The sequence below is a fragment of the Canis aureus genome, chromosome 2, assembly GCF_053574225.1.
Source record: "Canis aureus isolate CA01 chromosome 2, VMU_Caureus_v.1.0, whole genome shotgun sequence".
NCBI classification, from domain to species: domain Eukaryota; kingdom Metazoa; phylum Chordata; class Mammalia; order Carnivora; family Canidae; genus Canis; species Canis aureus.
The window spans coordinates 32,435,597-32,460,348 of record NC_135612.1 but is presented as its reverse complement, the minus strand read 5'-3'; the positions used below and the strand labels follow the sequence as shown (position 1 = coordinate 32,460,348).

General features: G+C 39.5%; 1 protein-coding gene across 5 annotated transcripts in view; it reads right to left on the bottom strand.

Moving 5' to 3' along the window:
• The window catches only part of TUBGCP5 (tubulin gamma complex component 5), a 95,527-nt gene that overhangs the window by 16,166 nt on the left and 54,609 nt on the right, over nt 1-24,752 (bottom strand). For 3 of the 5 annotated variants that reach the window (XM_077868086.1, XM_077868077.1, XM_077868091.1), the window contains exon 22: nt 22,650-22,750. In XM_077868086.1, coding sequence (XP_077724212.1) covers nt 22,650-22,750 — 101 coding nt within the window. Of the gene's footprint in view, nt 1-21,567; nt 21,946-22,649; nt 22,751-24,752 lie in introns of those variants that run through there. The other 2 variants (XM_077868101.1, XM_077868107.1) reach the window with 1 other exon arrangement.

Genomic DNA, 24,752 nt, shown 5'->3' with positions numbered 1-24,752 from the left:
GGAAATGCTCTCAGTTTTTCTCCCTTGAGAATGACATTCGCTGTCGACTTTTCAGAAATGGCTTTTATCATACTGGGAAATTTTCCCTCTAACCCTACACTTTGAAAAGTTTTAATCAGGAATGCATGTTGTATTTTGTCAAATGCTTTCTTTGTACCTACTGAGAGGATCATATGGTTCTTGTCTTTTTTTTTTATTGATGTCATCTATCATGTTGATTGTTTTATGAATGTTGAACCACCCTTGCACCCTTGCATAGGGTTGTGATGAATAATTCTCGTAATGTACTGTTGATCCTATTGGCTAGTGTCTTGGTGAGAATTTTTGCATCCATGTTCATCAGGGTCTGTAATTCTCCTTTTGTGGTGGGGCCTTTATCTGGTTTTGAGATCAAGGTAATCTTGATCTCTTGAGAGAGAAAGAGAGAGACAGAGACAGAGACATAGGCAGAGCGTGAAGCAAGCTCCCTGCGGGTAGCCTGATTCAGGACTCGATCCCAAGACCCCCAGATGAAGACCTGAGCCAAAGGCAAATGCTCAACCACTGAGCCACCCAAGTGCCCCAGTAGAATAGGTATTATTTCTTCTTTAAATGTTTGGCAAATTCCCCTGGGATGCCATTGGGCCCTGGACTTCTGTTTCTTGGGAGTTTTTTGATGAATGCTTCAATTTCCTTGCTGGTTACTGGTCTGTTCAGGTTTTCTATTTCTTCCTGTTACAGTTGTGGTAATTTGTATGTTTACAGGAATGCGTCCATTCTTTCAGATTACCTAATTTGTTGGCATATAGTTGTTCATAATACATTTTAAAAATCATTTGCATTTCTTTGGTATTGCTTGTGATCTTTCCTCTTTCATTCATGATTTAGTTAATTTGAGTCTTTTCTATTTTTAATAAATCTGGCTAGGGGTTTATCTATCCTATTAATTCCTTCAAAGAACCAACTCCTGTTTTCATTGATCTGCTCTACAGTTCTTCTGATCTCTATTTCATTGAGTTCTGCTCTAATATTATTATCTCTCTTCTGCTTGGTTGAGGCTTTATTTGCTCTTTACTCTGATTCCTTTAGGTGCGAGGTTAGCTTGTGTATTTGAGATTTTTCTAATTTTTTGCTTGTAATATATTTCCCACTTGGACTACCTTTGCTGTATCTCAAAGATTTTGAACAGCTGTGCTTTCCTTAGTTTCCATGAATCTTTTTAATTCTTCTCTAATTTCCTTGTTGACCCATTCATCTTTTAGTAGGATGCACTTTAACCTCCAGGTGTTTGAATTTCTTCCAAATTTCTTCTTGTGATTTGAGTTCTAGGTTCAAAGCATTGTGGTCTGAAAATATGCAGGGGACAATTCCAAACTTTGGTATTGATTGAGACCTGATTTGTGACCCCATATGTGTTCTATTCTGGAGAAAAGTTCCATGTACACTTGAGAAGAATGTGTATTCTGCTGCATTAGGATGGAATGTTCTGCATATATCTGTGAAATCTATTTGGTCCAGTATGTCATTCAAAGCCCATGTTTCATTGGTGATGTTCTGCTTAGAAGATCTGTCCTTTGCTGGGTGTGCCTGCTGAGTGTGTTGAAGTCTCCTACTATTAATGTATTATTACCTATGTGTTTCTTTACTTTGGTTATTAATTGATTAATATACTTACTTGGCAGGTCCTACATTAGGGGGATATATATTCATAATTTTTAGGTCTTCTTGTTGGATAGACCCTTTAAGTAAGATATAGTGGCCCTCTTCATCTTTTACCACAGTCTTTGGCTTAAAATATAATTTATCTGATATGAGGATTGCTACCCCAGCTTTCTTTTGGGGACCATTTACATGGTAAATGGTTCTCCACTCCCTCATTTTCAATCTGAAGGTGTCCTTAGGCCTAAAGTGAGTCTCTTGTAGACAGCAAATAGATGGGTCTTACTTTTTTGTCCATTTTAATACTTTGTGTCTTTTGATTAGATCATTCACATTCAGAGTTAACTATTGAAATATATGAATTTAGTGCCATGGTATTACCTTATACAGTCCCTGTTTCTGCAGATTGTTTCTTTGGGCTCCCTCCTTCTCTTATAGGGTCCCCCCTTAATATTTCTTGCAGAGCTGGTTTGGTGGTCACATATGCTTTCAGTTTCTGTCTATCCTGGAAGCTTGTTATCTCTCCTATTCTGAATGAGAGTCTTGCTGGATAGAGTGTTCTTGGTTGCATTTTTTGTTTTGTTTTGTTTTGTTTTGTTTTAGGACCCTGAATGTATCATGTCAGCCCTTTCTGGTCTGCCACATCTCTGTGAAGAGGTCTGCTGTTAATCTGATATTTTTCCCCATATAAGTTAGGAATCTCCTGTCTCAAGGTACTTTTAGGATTTTCTCTTTATCTTTGAAATTTGTGAGCTTCACTCTTATATGTTGGGGTGTTGATTGGTTTTTGATTTTGTGGGGGGCTCCTCTCTCTCTCTTGGATATGAATGTCTGTTTCCTTCCATTGATTATGATTTGTTCACATATACCTTGTGATCCTCTCTCTTTCTTTACCTCGTCTGGAATCCCAATAAGACGAATATTAATCCTTCTCAAGCTATCCTTTATTTCCTGAAGCCTTTCCTCATGGGTTATTAATCGTTTTTCTCTCTCAGTCATTTTTGAGAGACACAGACTGAGAGAGAGAGAGAGAGAGAGAGAGAGAGAGAGAGGCAGAGACATAAGCAGAGGGAGAAGCAGGCTCCTCACAGGGAGCCTGATGCAGGACTCAATCCTGGATCCTGAGATGATGACCTGAGCCAAAGACAGGCACCCAACTGCTGAGCCACCCACACAAATAAAATCTTAAAAAAAAAAATCAACCATGACTTAAGTAAACTATAACCTAGACAATTCTATAGGGGCCAGGGACAAGAAAATTAAAAAAAAAAAAAAAAGACCATGAAAGTGAAAAACAAATTTTAAAAAATAGTAGAAATTAATTTAAAAAAGGGTGGGGAGGAAGTGCTAGGGGAGAGAGAATATAGTCTCACAGAGTGGAACAAGGAGGTGATCCTCTTGATTCTGAGTGTATTTGGTTCTGTATGTTGGAAGGTGCTAAATTCCAAATTTATATAACCAGTAAGACTTACCTAGAGACACAACAGCAACCCTGAAACAGAAACAAGATAAAAGTGGGGGATGGAAATGGAAGGAAGAGAGAATATAATCTCACTGAATGGACCAATGTTGTGCTCCACTTGGTTCTGAGTGTAGTTTGGTCCATATGTTAGAAGATACTAAATTCCAGAATTATAAAACAACACAAGACAACCCCCCATAATCTATATATTTAGAAAAATTAGATTGAATACATTGATAGGAATCCAAAAATGAAGAATATATCTAAGACACGTAATTGGAAATTATGGAAGTCAAAAAGGAAAAAATTTAAAACTGAAGAGTTGATAAAATACTATAGTTATGGCAGGCAAAGAGAAAAAATATTAGAAAATTTTAACCTGAAATATAAATGAAAAATAAGGAAAAAAAACTGGAGTTCTATATACTATTTTCCCTCAGTCCTGGAGCTTCCAGTGCTGCTCAGTCAAGAACTTGCTCTTCCCCTGTCCTTCCAGCTCGTCTTCTGGGGAAGGGGCCTGCTGTGCTGATTCTCAGGTGTGTGTACCTGGAGATGCCCCACCCCCTGCTGAGTGCCGGGCTCAGTGGGAGCTGTTTACTCCATGAGGCCCCTGTTCCCTGGTGGCCCTGCCTCTCCCAGGTGAAAAGAGAGAAGAAAGAAAATTAAAATGACTGTGGCCAGATCTCCAGCCTGGGAGCCAAGAGGTCCCTGCACGCACCAAACTGCAGTCTGTCAGTGCACACTGGCCTAGATCCTCCTGGGGGTGGGCACGGGGCATTGATCTGTACAGACTGAAGGGTGCCGAGCGGCATAACTTTCACTGTCTTGTGCCCTCCCTAGTTCCACCTGTCTCGGAGGGAACAGAGGGTAGTCTGCTTCTGGTCACTCTCTCTCTTGGGTAAAGAGAGCTCAGCTGCTGGCCCTCGAACCCAGCACACTTCTCCCAGATGCCCTGACGGGGTTGCCGTGTTTGAGCTCTTTAGGGAGATCTGACTGTGTTTTCCAGTGTGCTGTCTTCCTGGTGCCTCTATTCTTACTGTGTCTCTGGGAACATTGAAACCTCACTGCCCCTCCTAAGATTCTGCCCTATTTCCTCACTGAGCACTTTTCAGTCAGAAGACTTTCTTAAGTGCAGGTTTCTAAAGGTCCTGCTTGTGTGCTGCACTGCTTTCCTAGGTTCCCTCTTCCGCCATTTATCTTCTGATATATCCCCTCTGTTCCTCTTCTCCACCTTCCTACTCTGTCAGAAGCGATCACTCTTCTCTGTCGCATTCCAGCTGTTCTCTCTTTACATCTCAGATTGAATTTGTAGGTGTTTAGGATGGTTTGAAAGTTAAGAGGTAAGTTTGGGGGACCAGGTGAAACGAGGACCCTACTCCTCCACCATTTTGCCTCCATCTCTCTACCTCCTTTAGATGTAATGTTAGTTTGTGGTTTTGAGACCTTTCTTGTTTCTTGAGAAAGTCTTATATTGCTCTATTCTTCTCTCTTAGGACCTTTGCTATATCCCAAAAGTTTTGGACAGTTTTTTTTTTTTTTTTGACAGTTTTGTTTTTCATTTGTTTCCATGAATTTTTTAAAAAAAATCTTTAATTGGCTTTGTTGACCCATTCATTCTTCAGTAGAATGCTCTTTAACCTCCATGTACTTGAGTTTTTTTCTCAGGTCTGCTGCCAGTCTAATATTTCTATCCTTGTGTGCAATAGACATCTTGTCCCAAGCTGCTTTCAGGATTTTCTCTTTGTCTCTGAGACTTGCAGGTTTCACTATTATCCTTCAGGGTGTTCGCTTATTTTTATTGATTTTGAGGGAGGATTCTTGGTACCTCCTGGATTTGGATACCTGTTTCCTTTCCCAGATGAGGTAAATTCTCTGCTATAATTTGCTCCACTATACCTTCTGCCCCCATCTCTCTTTCCTCTTCTTTTGTGGTTTCAATTATCCTAATAACGTTTTCCTTTATGGCATCACTTAATCCTTCGAATTCTTCCATGATCCAGTAGTTATCTTTTTCTCAGCTTCTTTATTCTCCATCATTTTATTTTCTATATCACCCAGAATCATACATTACAGAGAAAACATTTTAATTTTTTTAATAAATTTATTTTTTATTGGTGTTCAATTTGCCAACATACAGAATAACACCAAGTGCTCATTCCGTCAAGTGCCCTCCTCAGTGGCTGTCACCCATTCACCCCCACCCCCCGCCCTCCTCCCCTTCTACCACCCCTAGTTCGTTTCCCAGAGTTAGGAGTCTTCATGTTCTGTCTCCCTTTCTGATATTTCTTACCCATTTCTTCTCCCTTCCCTTCTATTCCCTTTCACTATTATTTATATTCCTCAAATAAATGAGACCATATAATGAAAACATATTAATTTTAAAAGATTTTATTGCTGGGCAGCCCGGGTGGCTCAGTGGTTTAGCGTTACCTTCAGCCCAAAGCCTGATCCTGGGTTTTCTCTCTGGCCAGTCTACCTTTCCCCTCTTTCCACTGGTAGTCTGCATGTCTAACTCCATCTTGGAGGCTGCTTCCCAGAGAAACTAAGTGGTGATGGTTACGGTGTATTCTTCTAGTTTTATTTTTAAAAATATTTGTATTTATTTGAGAGAAAGAGAACATGTGCATGAGTATGAGCAGGGGAGGAACAGACGGAAAGGAAGAGGGACAAGCAGACTCCCTGATGATTGGGGAGCCTGATTCAGGGCTTGATCCCAGGGCCCTGAGATCATGACCTGAGCTAAAGTCAGACACTTAACCAACTGTGCCACACAGATACCCCTTTTTCTCCAATTTAAACTTGCTAATATTTCCTTGGAAACTCTTAAAATCATAAGAATAGGTCAAATATTACAAGTTTTGTAACAGACCAAAATCCATTTCTGTGAAGAAAGTAGTATATAGTGCAGAGATCAGAGGGTCGTTCAGGGTGGATCAACACCATGATGTTGTTCAGAATGCAGGTTCCTTATGGCTTGTCCTGCCACTGCCTTTGATGCTGCCTTGTTTCCATGATCAAACCTGGGTGGCGGGTCTGCCCACAGGAGGGAAGAAGAGAAGAGGCAGAGGGCAAGCAAATTTCTTACATGGTCATATCATAATCTAGTTGTTAAGAGGCTGAGAACTTGGTTAAGGTATTTGCAGTTCTAGCCTTTTTGAAATGCTGAGGTATAATATATCTACAATTACTCACTTAAAAAAATGATTTTATTTGAGAGTGAGCGAGCCAGCATCGTGGGTGGGGGTGGGGTGGGGAGGACAAGGGCAGAGGGAGAAGCAGGCTTCCTGTTCAGCAGGGACCCCTATAAGGGCCTCATTCTCAGGACCCTGGGATCATGACCTCAGCAGAAGGCAGATGCTTAAGCAACTGAGCTACCCAGGTGTCCTAGAATTACTTATTTTTATCAGAGATTTGTCTGAGACTTGATTCAAATTCTATCTAAGAAAAATTTCTACATTACTTCTCTACTTTGGGTTAGGATACAAAAGACACTAAAGACCTTCACTCCTGTTGTTACAAGAAAATACAAAATACAATTTATATTTTTCTGTGGGATTAGTGCAGACTGTCCATACAGAAAACTTGAACTGAATTCCAGAGAGAAATAAGTCCTTTATAAGAAAGTGAAAGGCTTTGCAACTTCCATACCCTAGGATGGATGAATGGTGAATGTGTGGGTTGGCAGTAGGACCTAGTCTGCCATCGGTGCAGGGAATATACTGGGATGAGAAGAAATCAGTTGAGCCTCTGACAAGCAATGTGTTCTGCTAGGATGGATTAGAATGTGAAAATTGCAAATACAAAATCAATCACTTGTTCCAACAATTCCACCCCACTCCCCCAATCCTCCCCAAATTTTGCTAAGGTGGCAGTAAATAGAAACCTGGGACTATAGTCCTGTGTGTTCTCAGAGTGATTGCATTCTGGAGCCCTAACAAACCTAAATCCAAAGGTTAACCAAAAGCATCTGAAAATGCAGCTTAATCCTTCCTACTTCAATTACTCATGAGATAAAAAGGTAGTGATAGTGGAGGTTAGAGTCTGGAAATCCAGGTCAATTCAATATAATTAAAGCTGAAGTCCAGCTGCAATTCAACCCAAGTCTAGAAGGAATCTGAGGAATCCTTTCCTGTCACAAACTACAGGATTCAGATTCTATATTCCAATTCTGATGTGTAAATGTTTTTTCCCTAAATTAAGTAATTCTCCAACACCAGCTGGCTGCCCCCCAGTTCAATTCTGACACTATTTATCTGCAAGTAGTTTTTGTGGGGACTAAACCCCACAAGAATGCCTCCCCACTCCCACTTCAGACACCAATTGCAAGTCCAGATTGTCACTTCTTCTGACTCACCAGATATAGATCAGAAGTTCCAAAAACCCCCTCCCTATCTGGGTTTGGTTAGTTTGCTAGAGCAGCTCACGGAACTCAAGAGAAACATTTTCCTTTAGTAGGTTACCAATTTATTATGAAAGGATATAATTCCTCAACAGCCAGATGGAAGAGATGCATAGCACAAAAGATATATGGGACGGGGCAGAGTTTCTGTACCCTCTGGGCACTCCACATTCCTAGCACCTCCATATGTTCACCAACCCAAAAGCTCTCTCCGAACCCTGTTGGTTTTAGGTATTTAAGAAGGCTTTGTTACATAAGCATGATTGATTAAATCTTGGCCATTGGTATTTGAACTCAATATTCAGCCCCTCCCCCTGCCCAGAACTGGGAGGTGAGACTAAAGTTCCAACCCTCTAATCACACCAGTTCCTAGGTAACTTACCTGGTTCCTCATCCTTAGGTAAGTTACCCAGGAACTTTACAAAAGTAATCTCATTAACATAACAAAAGACACATTTATTGCTCACATTACAGGAAATCCCAAGGGTTTTAGGACCTCTGTGCCAGGAATAGGACAAAGACCAAATATATGTATTTCTTGTTATAAATCACAATATTGCAAGGACAGACTTGTATTCTCTGGGAAAACAATCTTAACTACAGTGTCCAATGTTCTTTTATAGACATCTAGAATAAAATCTCAAAACCTAAAGACATGTAAGTATGACACATATAAAAAAAATGTCATAATTGAGGAAAAATAGCCAATAGAAGAAAACCAATAGTTGACTCAGAGTTAGCAGACAAGTACTTTGAAATAATTATAGGTGTGTTAGGACGCCTGGGTGGCTCAGCAGTTGAGCATCTGCCTTAGGCCCAGGACATGATCCTGGAAGTCCTGGGATTGAGTCCCACATAGGGCTCCCTGCATGGAGCCTGCTTCTCTCTCAGCCAATGTCTCTGCCTCTCTTTGTCTCTCATGAATAAATAAATAAAATTTATTTAAAAAAATTATAGGTGGGTTGAAGAATTTTCAGGAATAGATGGCATACATGGCAAAGAAAACAGTTATTTCAGGGGCATCTGAGTGGCTTGGTTGGTTAAGTGCCTGCCTTTGGCTCAGGTCATGATCCTGGGATCCTGGGATTGAGGACTGCACAGGGCTTCCTGCTCGGGCCTTCTCTACTCGCTTCTTCTACTCACTTTCTCAAATAAATAAACAAAATAGGTATTTCAGGACAGATATGAGAAATAAAAAAAAAAGGAACCTTTAGAACTGCAAAAGAAATTCTAAAATTTAAAACACCATTCTGACTAAAGGTTAATAAACTTGAAGACACGTTACTATAGACATGTTACTATAGACTTATAGTCTATACTATAGACTATAAGAAGAGAGAGACTGTAAATGAAAAAGTATCCATAGCATAGAGGATAAGTTGGTCTAAGGTATGTGTAACTGATAACCAGAAAGATAGGACAGAGTGAATGTGCCAGAAAAAATATCTTAAAAATAGTGGCCTAACCTCTGGGGCATGGGTTCTCAGTCCAAGCAAAGGGAAGACTCATCCAATAGAGAGTTAGTAACTGTAGAGCTTTTGCTACTGCTTTATTACTAAGGACCTGCTCAGGTTGGGTATGGGGAGAAGGACCATAATAAGGGCTGATCAGTGAGAAGCCAGAGAGCCTATTTGTATTCCCAGGAGCCAATCCTGTACTGTTTTGTAGTCAGGTGAGTGTCAGGGGTGGAGGGGTGGGGGCTCTATTCACTCCACTGGAAGATGAATGTAACCTACATGGTAATAAAAACAATCATTTCCCCTCTGATCCCAGAAGAGCTGGCTCCAGAAAACTGGGATCATTCTGAATGGAAAATATGTTATGAGTCCAGCATAATGCTGATAACAGAAATTTATAGGGGATTGCAAGAAAATAAAATTACAGAAAAACATCTCTCATAAGATAGACCCCAATTCCCTAATGAAATCAAGTCTTTAAGTAAATTGAATTCACCACAGATGATTTATCCCAGAAAAGCAGGTTTGGTTCAACATTTGAAAATCAGTTTAATCAACATATTAACAATGGACAAAAACCATCTAGTTGTCTCAATAGATGTAGTATATGAAAAAAAGCCAACGACCATTCACAATAAAAGCTCTCAACAAACTAGCAATAGAAAAGTACTTTCTCAACCTAATAAAAAACATCTTTAAAAAATCATACTTAATGGTAAAAGATCAAATGCTTTACCCCTAAGGTCAAGAACAAGGCAAACCTGTCTGCTCCCAACACTTCAATGCAATATTATACTGGAGGTTCCAGCCAGTGCATTAAACAGGAAAAAGAAATAAAAGACACAATGATTGGAAAATAAGAAGTAAAATGTATTTATTCCTAAGTGACATAATTGTGTATATTGTAGATACAAAGGAATCTCAAACTAGTAAAACTAATAGATGAATTTAATAAGTTCACAAGATTCAAGGTCAATATAAAAAGTATTTATTAGAAAAACAAACTGAAAAATTTTAATTAAGCAAATATAATAAAGTGGTTTATTTGTAGGATAAAACTAGGTGGTGGGTTCATTATAAAATTCTTTGAACTTTCCTGCATGTTTGAAATTTTATAGTATTAGAAGATAAAAGACCATAAAATATAACATTGAAAATATTAAAGGAATGCATTTAATACAAGATACATAAGACCTTTATATCGAAAACTATAAAGCATTGCTCAGAGAGATTAAGGGCCAAAATGAAGATATACCATATATATGAATTAGAAGAGTCTATGTGAATGTCAGTTCTTCCCACCTGACCTATAAAATCAGCACAACCCAAATTAATTCCAGCAGGCATTCTATGACAGGCTGATTCTAAAATTTATAGGAATATAAAAAGGGCCTAGAATAATCAAAGCGATCTTGAAAGACAATATTATAGGACTTTCATTACCTGATTTCAAGACTTTCTATAAAGCCACAGTCATCAAGATTAGTGTGGTACTGGCAAAAAGATAGACAAATAGATTAATGATATAGAAGAGTCCAGAAATAGACTTATATTGTCTATTTTTTAAAAAACTAAAATATCAAAAAATGTAATGGGGAAAGGAAAGTTTTTAAACAAATGGTGTGAGAACAACTGGATGATTCGAACTATATGACATTCTGGAAAAGGCAAAACTGTGGAGACAATAAAAAGATTTGGTGTTGGAGAGAGGGGAATGAATAGATGGAACACTGGATTTTTAGGGCAGTGACACTATTCTGTAGGACCCTGTAATGGTGGGTACAAGTCATTAATACATTTGTCAAAAACCACAGAATGTATAACACCTAAAGTGAGGACGCCTGGGTGGCTCAATGGTTGAGCGTCTGCCTTTGGCTCAGATCATGATCCCAGAGTCCCAGGATTGAGTCCAACATCGGGCTCCCTGCATGGAGCCTGCTTCTCCTTCTGCCTGTGTCTCTGCCTCTCTCTGTGTGTCTCTCATGAATAAATAAATAAAATCTTAAAAACAAAACACCAAAAGTGAACCCTAATGTAAAGAATGGATTTTGGGTGATAATATGTTAATACAAGTTCATCAACTATAGTAAATGTACATAGCTCTGTACATGATGTACAGATGTTGATAGTAGGGGAGAATGTGCATGTGTAGGGCCAGGGAGTATATGGGAAATCTCTGTACCTTCCTTAGTGAATTTTGCCGTGAACCCAAAACAGCCCTAAAAAATAAAAGTCCATTTTTTAAAAAGTAACACATTGCTGACACACATAATAAGCATTTCAAGATCTTTATGTTGAAAAAAAAGAAGCCAGACTTAAAAGGATTCATGATATATGATTCCATTTATATACAGTTAACAACAAACAATTAATGTATATTGATGACTGGAACGGTGGATGCCTCAGGCAGGCATAGTGCCTGAAAAGGGTAAGGGAGAGCTTTCTGGGGTAATGGAAATGTTCTGTAGCTTTTTTTGTTACACAAGTATCTACATTTGTCAAAACATATATAGCTTTAAGATCTGTGCAATTTACTGTGTAAATTATACCTCAATTCTAAAAAGTAAATATTTTAAAAAGTTCAACACAATTAGGGGCACTTGCTTGGCTCAGTTGGAATAGCATGTAACTCTTGATCTCAGGGTTGTGAGTTTGAGCTATACACCAAGTGTAGAGATTACTAAAAAACATTAATTTAAATTCAGCACAATTACATACCATTTGCACACTTATTAAAACAGCAAAATAAAACAAGAAAGTGACAATATCAAAACCTGACATAGATGTAAAGCAACTGGAATTTTCATACTTTGCTGGTGGGAATACAGAATGGTATAACCACTTTGGAAAAAGATTTTGTTGTCTTCTTTTTTATATAATATTATAAATATACTTTACATGGCCTAGCAATTCCAGCTCTAGCATTTACCCAAGAGAAATGAAATTATGTTCACACAAAAACCTGTACACAAATGTTTATAGCAGCTTTATTTGTAAAGGCCAAAAACAAGAGACACAATCTATCACCTGGTCTATGAATTAACAGCGCCAATTCAAACAAGGAAATACTGTTCAGCAATGAAAAGACATAAACTTGTAACAACCTAGATGGATCTCAAAAACAGTGTTAGGTTAATCCATCCCTAAATGGCTACATATGTATGGTTCCTTATATTCTGGAAAATCAACATAATATGACAGAGAACAGATAAGGTGTTGCCAAGGGCTGGGGCTCAGGGAGGAGACTGACACAAAGGGGCATGCATGAACTTCTGGAGATGACAAAATGGTTCTCTATTTTGAGGGAGTGGTGGGTACATCAGGATTCATAGACCTGCATATCTAAAAAGAATAACTTTTTAAAAATTACGTTTATTTATTTATCTATTTATTTAACTTATTTGAGAGAGAGAGAGAGCGCACAAATAGGAGGGAGGGGCGGAGTAGGATGGAGAAACAGACTCCCTGCTGAGCAGGGAGCCTGATGTGGGATTCAATTCCAGAACCCCCGGATCATGACCTGAGCTGAAAGTAGATGCTTAAACGACTGAGCCACCCAGGCATCCCTAAAAAGAATAACTTTTACCCCAAGTTTTACCTCAATAAATTTGACTTTAAAAATAGAAAGTAGGAAGCTCAGGGGGGCAAGATGGCAGAAGAGTAGGATCCCCAAGTCACCTGTCCCCACCAACTTACCTAGGTAACTTTCAAATCATCTTGCAAACTTATGAACTCGGCCTGGGATTTAAAAGAGAACAGCTGGAATGCTACAGTGAGAAGAGTTCACGCTTCTATCAAGGTAGGAAGACAGAAAAAAAATAAATAAAAAAAGCATCCAGCGGGGGAGGGGCACTCGCAAGGACCCGGGCTAAGGCTGCAGGGCAAGAGCCCCCAGGACTGGAAAGCCCAGGCCTGGAGAAGCAGGAATTTTACCAAATTTCCCGGATGGAAAGGTGCTCGCAGAGATCTAGGTAAGGATCCCAGGAGGGGCAGTGGAGCCCCTAGGTTCCCCGGGTCACTAACAGAGGACCTGCATCCTGGGGGAAAGCGCACCACACACTGAGGGCCGAGATCCATAAAGGGATGGAGCGCGCACCCGGCGGGGTCTTGGGAGCAGCTCACGTGGTGGCTCCTGCGGAAGAGGCTGCATAGTCCTGAGAGTAGTTCAGGCTGCGGCTACGCATGGAGGGGGCTATGCGGCCCCAGGAGCAGGATTCCAGCAGCAGAGGCCCCAGAGCCCAAGGTACCGGGGGACACAGCCCAGGATCTGGCGCTACCCTTGGGACAGGCAGAGGCCAGGAGGACACAGGACAGCAAGGACTCTCCTGCCACGGGTACCCTAAGTAAGCTGTGCAGGCCAGTGCCCTCCACCCCCAGGGGCATCCAGGCCAGTGTGGACTGGGAGCTGCAGTAGTTACTGCAGGAGCTGACTCCAGAACTGGAGAGCTGGCAGCCACCAGTGTTGTTATTCCTCCTGGGTCACCCTGTGCCTGGGAGGAGCAAGGCCACCAGGGAGCAGGGGCCTCACAGGCTAAACAGCTCCTACTGAACCTGGCAGGGGCGGGGCAGCTCCCCCAAGTGCACACACCTGAGAATTTGGCTGGAAGGACAGGGGAAGAGCAAGTTCTTAACCAAGCAGCGCTGGAAAGCTCCAGGGGAAGTCAAGGGACTTACAGTATCTAGAATCAGAGGATACCCCTCCTTGTTTTTTTTCCCCCTTTTTCCTTCCTTTTTCCAGTACAACTTGTTTCTAGCCATTCTGCCCTGAGGAAAATGACTAGAAAGAACTCACCACAAAAGAAGGAATCAGAAACAGCACTCTCACCTATAGAGTTACAGAATTTCAATTACAATTCGATGTCAGAAAGCCAATTCAGAACCACAATTATAAAGCTACTGGTGGCTCTGGTAAAAGCATAAAGGATTCAAGAGACTTCACGATTGCAGAATTTAGATCTAACCAGGCCGAAATTAAAAATCAATTAAATGAGATGCAATCCAACCTGGAGGTCCTAACGTCGAGGGTTAATGAGATAGAAGAACGAGTGAATAACATAGAAGACAAGTTGATGGCTAGGAAGGAAGCTGAGGAAAAAAGAGAAAAAGAATTAAAAGACCATGAGAAAAGGTTAAGGGAATTAAATGACAGCCTCAGAAGGAAAAATCTACGTTTAATTGAGGTTCCAGAGGATGCCGAAAGAGACCGAGGATTAGAAAATGTATTTGAACAAATCATAGCTGGGAACTTCCCTAATTTGGGGAGGGAAACAGGCATTCAGATCCAGAAGATAGAGAGATTCCCCCCACCCCCATGAATGAAATAGAGACCAGAAGAACTGTGGAACAGATAAACAAAAACAGGAATTGGTTCTCTGAAAGAATTAATAAGACAGATAAACCATTAGCCAGCCTTATTAAAAGACAGAAAAGAGTCAAATTAATAAAATCACGAATGGAAAAGGAGAGATCACTACCAATACCGAGGAAATACAAACGATTTTAAAAACATATTATGAGAAGATATATATATATATATATATATCCTAATAAATTAGGCAATCTAGAAGAAATGGACGCATTTCTGGAAAACCACAAACTACCAAAACTGAACAGGAAGAAACAGAAAACTAGAACAGGCTAATAATCAACAAAGAAATTGAAGCAGTCATCAAAAACTTCCCAAGACACAACAGTCCAGGGCCAATTGGCTTCCCAGGGGAATTCTATTAAACGTTTAAAGAAGAAACCATACCTATTCTACTAAAACTGTTCCGAAGGATAGAAAGGGAGAGAATACTTCCAAACTTGTTCTTTTTTTAAAAATAATTTATTTTTTATTGGTGTTCAATTTGCCAACATAAGAATAACACCCAGTGCTCATCCCGTCAAGTGCCCCCCTCAGTGCCCGTCACCCATTCACCCCCACCCCCTGCCCTCCTCCCCTTCCACCACCCCTAGTTTGTTTCCCAGAGTTAGGAGTCTTTATGTTCTGGCTCCCTTTCTGATATTTCCTACCCATTTCTTTTCCCTTCCCTTCTATTCCCTTTCACTATTATTTATATTCCCCAAATGAATGAGACCATATAATGTTTGTCCTTCTCCGATTGACTTATTTCACTCAGCATAATACCCTCCAGTTCCATCCACGTTGAAGCAAATGGGGGGTATTTGTCATTTCTAATGGCTGAGTAATATTCCATTATATACTTAAACCACATCTTTATCGATTCATCTTTCGATGGACACCGAGGCTCCTTCCACAGTTTGGCTATTGTGGACATTGCTGCTAGAAACATCGGGGTGCAGGGGTCCTGGCGTTTCATTGCATCTGCATCTTTGGGGTAAATCCCCAGCGGTGCAATTGCTGGGTCGTAAGGCAGGTCTATTTTTAACTCTTTGAGGAACCTCCACACAGTTTTCCAGAGTGGCTGCACCATTTCACATTCCACCAACAGTGTAAAAGGGTTCCCCTTTCTCCGCATACTCTCCATTTGTGGTTTCCTCTCTTGTTAATTTTCCCCATTCTCACTCGTGTGAGGTGGTATCTCATTGTGCTTTGAAAGAATTAGTAAGAAACATAAACCATTAGCCAGCCTTATTAAAAAGAAGAAAGAGAAAATTTCAAACTTGTTCTATGAGGCCAGTATCACCTTCATTCCAAAACCAAAGATCCCACCAAAAATGGAGAATTACAGCCCAATATCCCTGATGCAAAAATTCTCAACAAGATACTAGCCAATAGGATCCAACAGTACATTAAGAAGATGATCCACCATGACTAAGTGGGATTTATCCTCGGGATGCAAGGCTGGTTCAATATTTGTAAAGCAATCAATGTGATAGATCATATCAACAAGAGAAAAAACAAGAACGATATGATCCTCTTAATAGATCAGAGAAGGCCTTTGACAAAATACAACATCCCTTCCTAATGAAAACTCTTCAGAGTGTAGGGATAGGACAAACATTCCTCAGCATCTTAAAAGCCATCTAGGAAAAGCCCATAGCAAGTATCATTCTCAACGGGGAAACATTGGGAACCTTTCTCCTAAGATTCGGAACAAAACAGGGATGTCTACTCTCACCTCTGCTATTCAACATAGTACTAGAAGTCCTAGCCTCAGCAATCAGGCAACAAAAAGAAATGACAGGCATTCAAATTGGCAAAGAAGAAGTCAAACTCTCCCTCTTCACAGATGACATGATACTGTACATCGAAAACCCAAAAGACTCCACCCCAAGATTGCTAGAAGTCATATAGCAATTTGGCAGTGTGGCAGGATACAAAACCAATGCCCAGAAGTCAGTGGCATTTCTATACACTAACAATGAGACTGAAGAAAGAGGAATTAAGGAGTCACTCGCATTTACAATTGCATCCAAAAGTATAAGATACCTAGAAATAAACCTAACCAAAGAGGTAAAGGATCTATACCCTAAAAACTATAGAACACTTCTGAAAGAAATTGAGGAAGACACAAGAGATGGAAAAATATTCCATGCTCATGGATTGGCAGAATTAATATTGTGAAAATGTCAATGTTACCCAGGGCAATTTACATGTTTAATGCAATCCCTATCAAAATACCATGGACTTTCTTCAGAGAGTTAGAACAAATTATTTTAAGAATTGTGTGGAATCAGAAAAGACCCCGAATAGCCAGGGGAATATTAAAAAAGAAAACCATAGCTGGGGGCATCACAATGCCAGATTTCAGGTTGTATACAAAGCTGTGGTCATCAAGACAGTGTGGTACTGGCACAAAAACAGACACACAGATCAATGGAACAGAATAGAGAATCCAGAAGTGGACCCTGAACTTTATGGTCAACTAATATTCGATAAAAGAGGAAAGACTATCCACTGGAAGAAAGTCTCTTCAATAGATGGTGCTGGGAAAATTGGACATCCACATGCAGAAGAATGAAACTAGACCACTCTCTTTCACCAGACACAAAGATTAACTCAAAATGGATGAAAGATCTAAATGTGAGACAAGAGTCCATCAAAATCCTAGAGGAGAACACAGGCAACACCCTTTTTGAACTCGGCCACAGTAACTTCTTACAAGATACATCCACAAAGACAAAAGAAACAAAAGCAAAAATGAACTATTGGGACTTCATCAAGATAAGAAGCTTTTGTACAGCAAGGGATACAGTCAACAAAACTCAAAGACAATCTACAGAATGGGAGAAGATATTTGCAAATGATGTATCAGATAAAGGGCTAGTTTCCAAGATCCATAAAGAACTTATTAAACTCAACAGCAAAGAAACAAACAATCCAATCATGAAATGGGCAAAAGACATGAAGAGAAATCTCACAGAGGAAGACATAGACATGGCCTGCATCAGGCCATGAGAAAATGCTCTGCATCACTTGCCATCAGGGAAATACAAATCAAAACCACAATGAGATACCACCTCACACCAGTGAGAATGGGGAAAATTAACAATACAGGGAACCACAAATGTTGGAGAGGATGCGGAGAAAAGGGAACCCTCTTACACTGTTGGTGGGAATGTGAACTGGTGCAACCACTCTGGAAAACTGTGTGGAGGTTCCTCAAAGAGTTAAAAATAGACCTGCCCTACGACCCAGCAATTGCACTGCTAGGGATTTACCCCAAAAATACAGATGCAATGAAATGCCAAGACACCTGCACCCCGATGTTTCTAGCAGCAATGTCCACAATCGCCAAACTGTGGAAGGAGCCTCGGTGTCCATCGAAAGATGAATGGATAAAGAAGATGTGGTCTATGTATTCAATGGAATGTTACTGAGCCATTAGAAACAACAAATACCCACCATTTGCTTCGACATGGATGGAACTGGAGTGTATTTTGCTGAGTGAAATAAGTCAATCGGAGAAGGACAAACATTATATGGTCTCATTCATTTGGGGAATATAAAATTAGTTAAAGGGAATAAAGGAAAGGAGAAAAAAATGAGTGGGAAATATCAGAATGGGAGACAGAACATGAGAGACTCCTAACTCTGGGAAACGAAATAGGGGTGGTAGAAAGGGAGACAGGCGGAGGGTGGGGGTGACTGGGTGATGTGCACTGAGGGGGGCACTGGATGGGATGAGCACTGCGTGTTATTCTGTATGTTGGCAAATTGAACTCCAATTAAAAAAAAAGTAAAATAAATAAAAACAAAAATAGAAATATGGATGCCTATCTGGCTCAGTTGGTACAGCATGTGGCTCTTGATTTCAGGGTTTTGAGTTTGAGTCCCACATTGGGTGTAGAGATTACTTAAAATTAAAATTTAAAAAAATAAAAAGAGAAAGTCAATTTACAAGCCAGTAAATGGAAAACTTAGTTTAAATTTAAGTTCAACATATGTCCTAATTCAATGCAAAGAAGCTGACTGACTTGTAAAAGCCAACATACAAAAACAAGGGCATAACTGCACTTCTTCTCATATGCTGGAATACAACATGGAACTCTGATCCTGGTTTATATGCAGATGTATAGGTTCATGACACAGATAATCTATTTTTCATTGTGCTAGGTCTCACTCATTCAACAAACACTGAGCACCTACTGTACACCTTGCCCCATGACAGATGCTGACCATAACATGGTCATATACAGACGTGTTCCCAAGGATCTCACAGTGCAGTGAAGAGCACAAATAAGAAACAAATACATCATTAAAAGGGCATAATTATCAATAAATTAATTACACCTTGTCATCTTCATTATCAGACATAGGAATGTCCATGTTTATCATAATACATCCTAAATGGCATTTGATTATCTGAAGCCCTATCCTTTGCGTATTTCCTTTATTTTAGACAGCTTGCTTCTCCCTCTGCCTAGGTCTCTCATGAATAAATAAAAATATTAGAAAAGAAAATCCCTTTGCAGAGAGGAGTTAAGATGGTGGAGGAGTGGGGTGGGGAGGTAGACTTGCCTTATCTCTCGAACACAATTAGATAAATATAAAATCATTTAACATTTATTTATTTAAAATAAATAAAGATTATATTTATTTACTCATGAGAGACACAGAGAGAGGCAGAGACACAGGCAGAGGGAGAAGCAGGGTCCCTGCAGGGAGTCCGATGCAGGACTCAATCCCAGGACCCTGGGATCATGACCTGATCCAAAGGCAGAGGCCCAACCACTGAGCCACCCAGGCATCCTGAACACCCAAGAAATTGATCTGAGGAGTGAGAGAGCCAAACTGCACTAGGGGTAGAAAAAAACAAAAATCATAGAAGGTAGGAGCTGTGGAGAGTTGACTTGGGGGAGAAAAGAACTACAGGTGCTGCAATGGGAGGGGGGGCCTGATCATGGAGACTGGAGAGAGAGACAGAGACAGAGAGAAACAGTGATCAGCATGCACGGCATTGCACAAGAAAAACTCTTCCCCTAAACCATTGTGGGAGGAAAAGGAAAGGGGCTGACTACCACAAGTACTATTAAGCAGTAGAGCACAAACTCTAAAGTTTTGGATGTCTGTTACATTACCAGGGTTGTTCCTTATGGGTGGGAAGGAGGGTGGAGGCTTGGGAGCAGGCACCATGGTCTCAGGACTCAATTTCCCACTTCAATGCATTTGGGAGAGCGGGTACAACTGCTCCAAGGGCACCACTGGCTGTGCTATTCCCTTGCATGGGAACAAAGGCTGAGGGCAGCAAGCCATGGTGCTATCTATTTGCTGATCTTTACCATAAACTCCAAATGGCTGTGCTGTCACAACTGATTTCTGGGACAAACCGGCAGATGGCAAAAGTGTGGGGAGACCCTTCTCCAGAGGAACAATGTGGGTCTGCACCTCAGGGATCTTTAAAGTTGGTGGAGTTTTGAAACCCAGCTCCATGCCTGAAATAAAATACAGAAGTGTTGTGCAACCTGGCAGGCAGACAGCTTGGATGCTGGCAGGGTGGAGCCAGGGATCTGATGGAAGCTGGGGACAGAAGAGAGGTGACTCTTTGCTCTTCTGTGAGAGCTTCCTCAGGAGTGGTGGGTGTGAACTCCCTGCTCAGGGATAGAGGGAGCAGGGCAACACCATTCTGCCCACTGTCCTCCTTTACCCCCGTACATCAGCACTGAATTCATATCGTTCAACAATCATTCTGAATGTAAAATGGACTAAATGCTCCAATCAAAAGACACAAGTATCAAAATGGATAAAAAACAAGACCCATCGATATGCTGTGTAGAAGAGACTAATTTTGGATCTAAAGATACCTCCAGATTGAAACTGAGGGGATGAAGAACCAACTGATCATACTAACAGATCTCAAAAGAAAGCCAGGGTAGCCATGCTTACATCAGACAAACTACATTTTATTTTTTTTTTCAAACTACATTTTAAAACAAAGACAGTAAAAGCAGCCTTAAGAGGTAAGTACACTGTAATACAGGCCTTTCTCAAAAAGCAAGGAAGGTCTCAAATATACAACCTAATCCTAGAAAAGGATCAGCATATAAAGCATAAAGCCAGCAGAAGAGAATATAGAGCAGAAAGAAATGGTATAGAGGAGTACATGGGTGGCACAGTTAAGCCAAAACTCTTGTTTTAGGCTAAGGTCCTGATCTCAGGGTCTTGAGATTGAGCCCTACATCAAGCTCCATGCTCAGTGCAGAGTCAGCTTAAGACTCTCTTTCTCTCTCTCTGCTCCTCCCCACTGTACTTTCTCTCTCAGATAAACACATAAATGTTTGGAAAAAAAGATATAGAAACAACAATAAAAACCAGTAGAACTGATCAATAAAACTAAAAGCTGGTCAGAATGGGTAAAATCAACAACTCAGGAAACAACATGTGTGGGCGAGGATGTGGAGAAAGGGGAACCCTCTTACACTTCTAGTGGGAATGCAAACTGGCGCAGCCAAATGTATAAAAACATGGCGTGTGTGTGTGTGCACACACGCACACATACTGGAATATTACTCAGCCATCAAAAAGAATGGCATCTTGCTATTTGCACCAATGTGGATAGAACTAGAAGGTATTATGCTGAGTGAAGTCAGTCAAAGAAAGACAAATACTATAAGATTTCACTTGTGGAATTTAAGAAACAAAAGCAAATAAACATAGGGGAAGGGAAGGAAAAATAAATAAGAGGGAAACAGAGAGGGAGGCAAACCATAAGAGACTCTTAACTATAGGGAACAAACTGAGGGTTGCTGGAGGGGAGGTAGTTGAGGGGGTTGGATAAGAGCATGATAGGTATTGAGGAGGGCACATGATGGAATGAGCCCTGGGTGTTAGAAGCAAGTGATACTACTTAGTCCTCTGTTTCTACAGATGAAACAGCTACCTTCTCCCTTTGATTTAGCCCATAAAACGTCTGTCTGCCTCACATGGTATTTTGAACTGTTACACCTGCACTTTCCTGGAAGCTTTTGAAATTGCTAAAAAACTCTATCCTCTGATAAGGAAGAGTTACAAAAGCTACACATAATAGTAGGGTATGACTGAGATCTATTCTGCCATCTACTTTACTTAATAATAGTTCTAAATTCTACTTCTGAGACTAGTAATACACTGTATGTTAACTAACTTGAATTTAAATAAGACGTAAAAAAATAACAGAAACAAAGAAAAACTATGTAAGAATTTCTGCAACCAAGCAAAAGGAGAATAGATTTTAAAATGTCCTCTTTTTAATAGCAGTTAATTGCAAATGACATAATTCACATTTAAAGGTAAGATACCAAAAATGTATCTTACAGTAGGAAATATATAAGTATAAACAGCTTATATACACTTTGCTTTATTGATAAAATTTTATATACATAACCTTGTATACTATCCAATAATTTCCAAAGAAAACATCTGCAAATCTACTTGTCTAGACAGTAGAGAATAGTTTTTAAAATGAATCAGAACAGAGATTCTGATTCCTCAGCTGCATGTGGTGGAATTATATTTGTATAAAGATCAATCTTAGGTATTTACTACATTAAAGATATTTAACTTTGTTCCATTCCAGCCATGAGTGACAGTGCAAGAGATTCCACTGTGGAAATAATACAAAATAAGGTTACAAAATAGGTTTAAATATTTGAAAATAAGGCTTATTAAATACAAATTGAAAAAGTAAGGTTTACTTCATTTTTAAGATTTTAATGCTGAAAACAAAACATCTTGCATTTCACTGAACAAATCACAATTGTCTCCTGTATCATAGAATCTGGAGTCAGCTCATAACAAAATGCTATGTTCTAACCTATGAATGGATCCTCTTTGTGAAACAATCACCCAATGCAAAATGGACAAATAGGTTAATGTTTGCTCTAACACGTGTTTTTAAAAATGTTCAGCTACTCTTAATTAGTACATCACAATTAGAATACACAAAAAAAGGGAAGAGATTAAACCCATACGTTTCTGGAAAAAAAAAAAGCTGTGCAAAGATACTACTTAGTCCTGTTTCTACAGATGAAACGTACTACACATAATAGTAGGGTATGACTGAGATCTATTCTGGTTTACTTAATAATAGTTCTAAACCTTTAAAAAAATTAAAAGCATCTGATATTCACTTATCACATTGTAATTCTGAAAAAATAAGTCAAAGCATGGCACAACTGCTGAGGGACTTTCCAAGTTTGAATAGATAAAAATTTCTAATTCTTCATGAGATTAGTACCAAAATAATAACATGCAGACTTAGCTACAAGAAAATACAAAAGTAGTAATAATTTAACATGGTATACTCACAATGGGGAAAGGATCCTCTACAGACAGCTTTGTTTAAAATGGTTACAAGAAACATATGGCAGTTTTTAAAATCAGACTCCATTTTCTCTATAGATTCCATTCTAGGAAAGAAAGTAAATTTCAATTTAAGTATATAAAGGGTTAATGAGTAGGTTACAAAATATCTTTAGAGGAATTCCAGATGTACTTCAGTTTAATTGCCAAAGTCTAAAGAAATACAAAATTTCCTGCCCAACCTTAAAATACAAGCTTTCCAAATGTTTGAAGAAAAAGTCATTAGGACATAAAGCTTCCTTTTAGGTGGTACTGAGTTCTGAAGCTGAGATGACTGGGGATGTTCCCTTTCCCATTACACATTTCTTTATTTTCATTTACATACCTTCTTTTGAAACAAAGACTACATTAAAGATATAAAACCCTACATTTTAAAATTATTAAAAAAACGGGAGGGAAAAATAAGACAATCAGAGAGGGAGACAAACCATTAAGAGACAAACTGAGGGATGCTGGGGGGGGGATGGGGTCACTGGGTGCTGGGCATTAAGGAGGGCATGTGATATAATGAGCACTGAGTGTTATAGAGGATAATGAGTCACTAAATTCTACCACTGAAACTAATAATACACTATATGTTAATTGAATTTAAATAAAATAAATCATAAAGAATAAAATCTTTAAATTAAATAATAAAACTTTATTATGGGCAATATGCAACATACATAGAAAGAGAGCCCAGAGGACATTCACACATCCACATCCAGCTTCAGCAGGCATGTACCACCTAGGAGTTCTATGCACAGCCAGCCCTACCACACTTAGAAGCAAATTTGAGGCATGACAGCATTCTGACGTAAGTATTTCAGTGTGTATACATTAAAAATAAAACCCTTTTTCAAACATAGCCACAATATCATTTGCTTGAAAATCCTTAATATTTTAATATAATTAAAAAACCAGTCAGTACTCAAATTTCAAGTTGCTTTTGAAATTTTTCATTCTTTTGCTTTAAGTCTGTAAGTTAATTTCCATAAACTATAATGGCAAATAATGCTTCTTAAGCCCTCCTAACTCCTGTTATTTTTCTAACAATTTACTTTTGAAGAAATTGAAACAGTTCAATTTTAGACAAGCATATGCAGCAGTGTTATTTTCTCCTTTATCTCACAGTGATATGGAGAGAAAAAGGTGCTTTACACACTATGAGACAGTCATAACAAAGCAAGTAAGACTTTTATTTTTGCTGCAATTATGAATTTTATTATTTATTTATTTTTAAAAAAGATTTATTTACTTATTTATTTATGATAGACATAGAGAGAGAGAGAGAGAGAGAGGCAGAGACACAGGAGGAGGAGAAGCAGGCTCCATGCCGGGAGCCCGATGTGGGTCCCGGGATTCCAGGATTGCGCCCTGGGCCAAAGGCAGGCACTAAAACGCTGAGCCACTCAGGGATCCCCTATTTGTTTAAAAAAGGATGAATCTTTATTTAGACTCAGAGGGTTTAGTCCACTACAATACAGAAACATACGGCATTTAACAGTTATTTTGTAAAGGTATAAAATAGACCAATTCTATCTTTTAATTAGATTGTATTTATATTTTAATTGATGTCAATTTAAGCTTATTTTGCTAACAAAGGCCTGAGTTTTCATTCTAAGTCCACGAGTACATATTAGAGAGATCCCATCCTCTTTTTTTTTTTAATATATATATATATATATTTTCTTCTTAATTTTATTTATTTATTCATGACAGACACAGAGAGAGAGGGGCAGAGACACAGGCAGAGGAAGAAGCAGGCTCCACGCAGGAAGCCTGACGTGGGACTCGATCCCGGGTCTCCAGGATCACACCCCAGGCCGAAGGCGGCTCTAAACCGCTGGGCCACTGGGGCTGCCCGTCCCATCCTCTTATTTATTTTTTTATTGGAGTTCAATTTGCCAACATATAGCATAACACCGAGTGCTCATCCCATCAAGTGTCCCCCTTAGTGCCGGTCACCCAGTCACCCCAATGCTCCACCCACCTCCCTTTTCACCATCCCTTGTTCATTTCCCAGAGTTAGGTGTCTCTCATGTTCTGTCACCCTCACTGATAATTCCC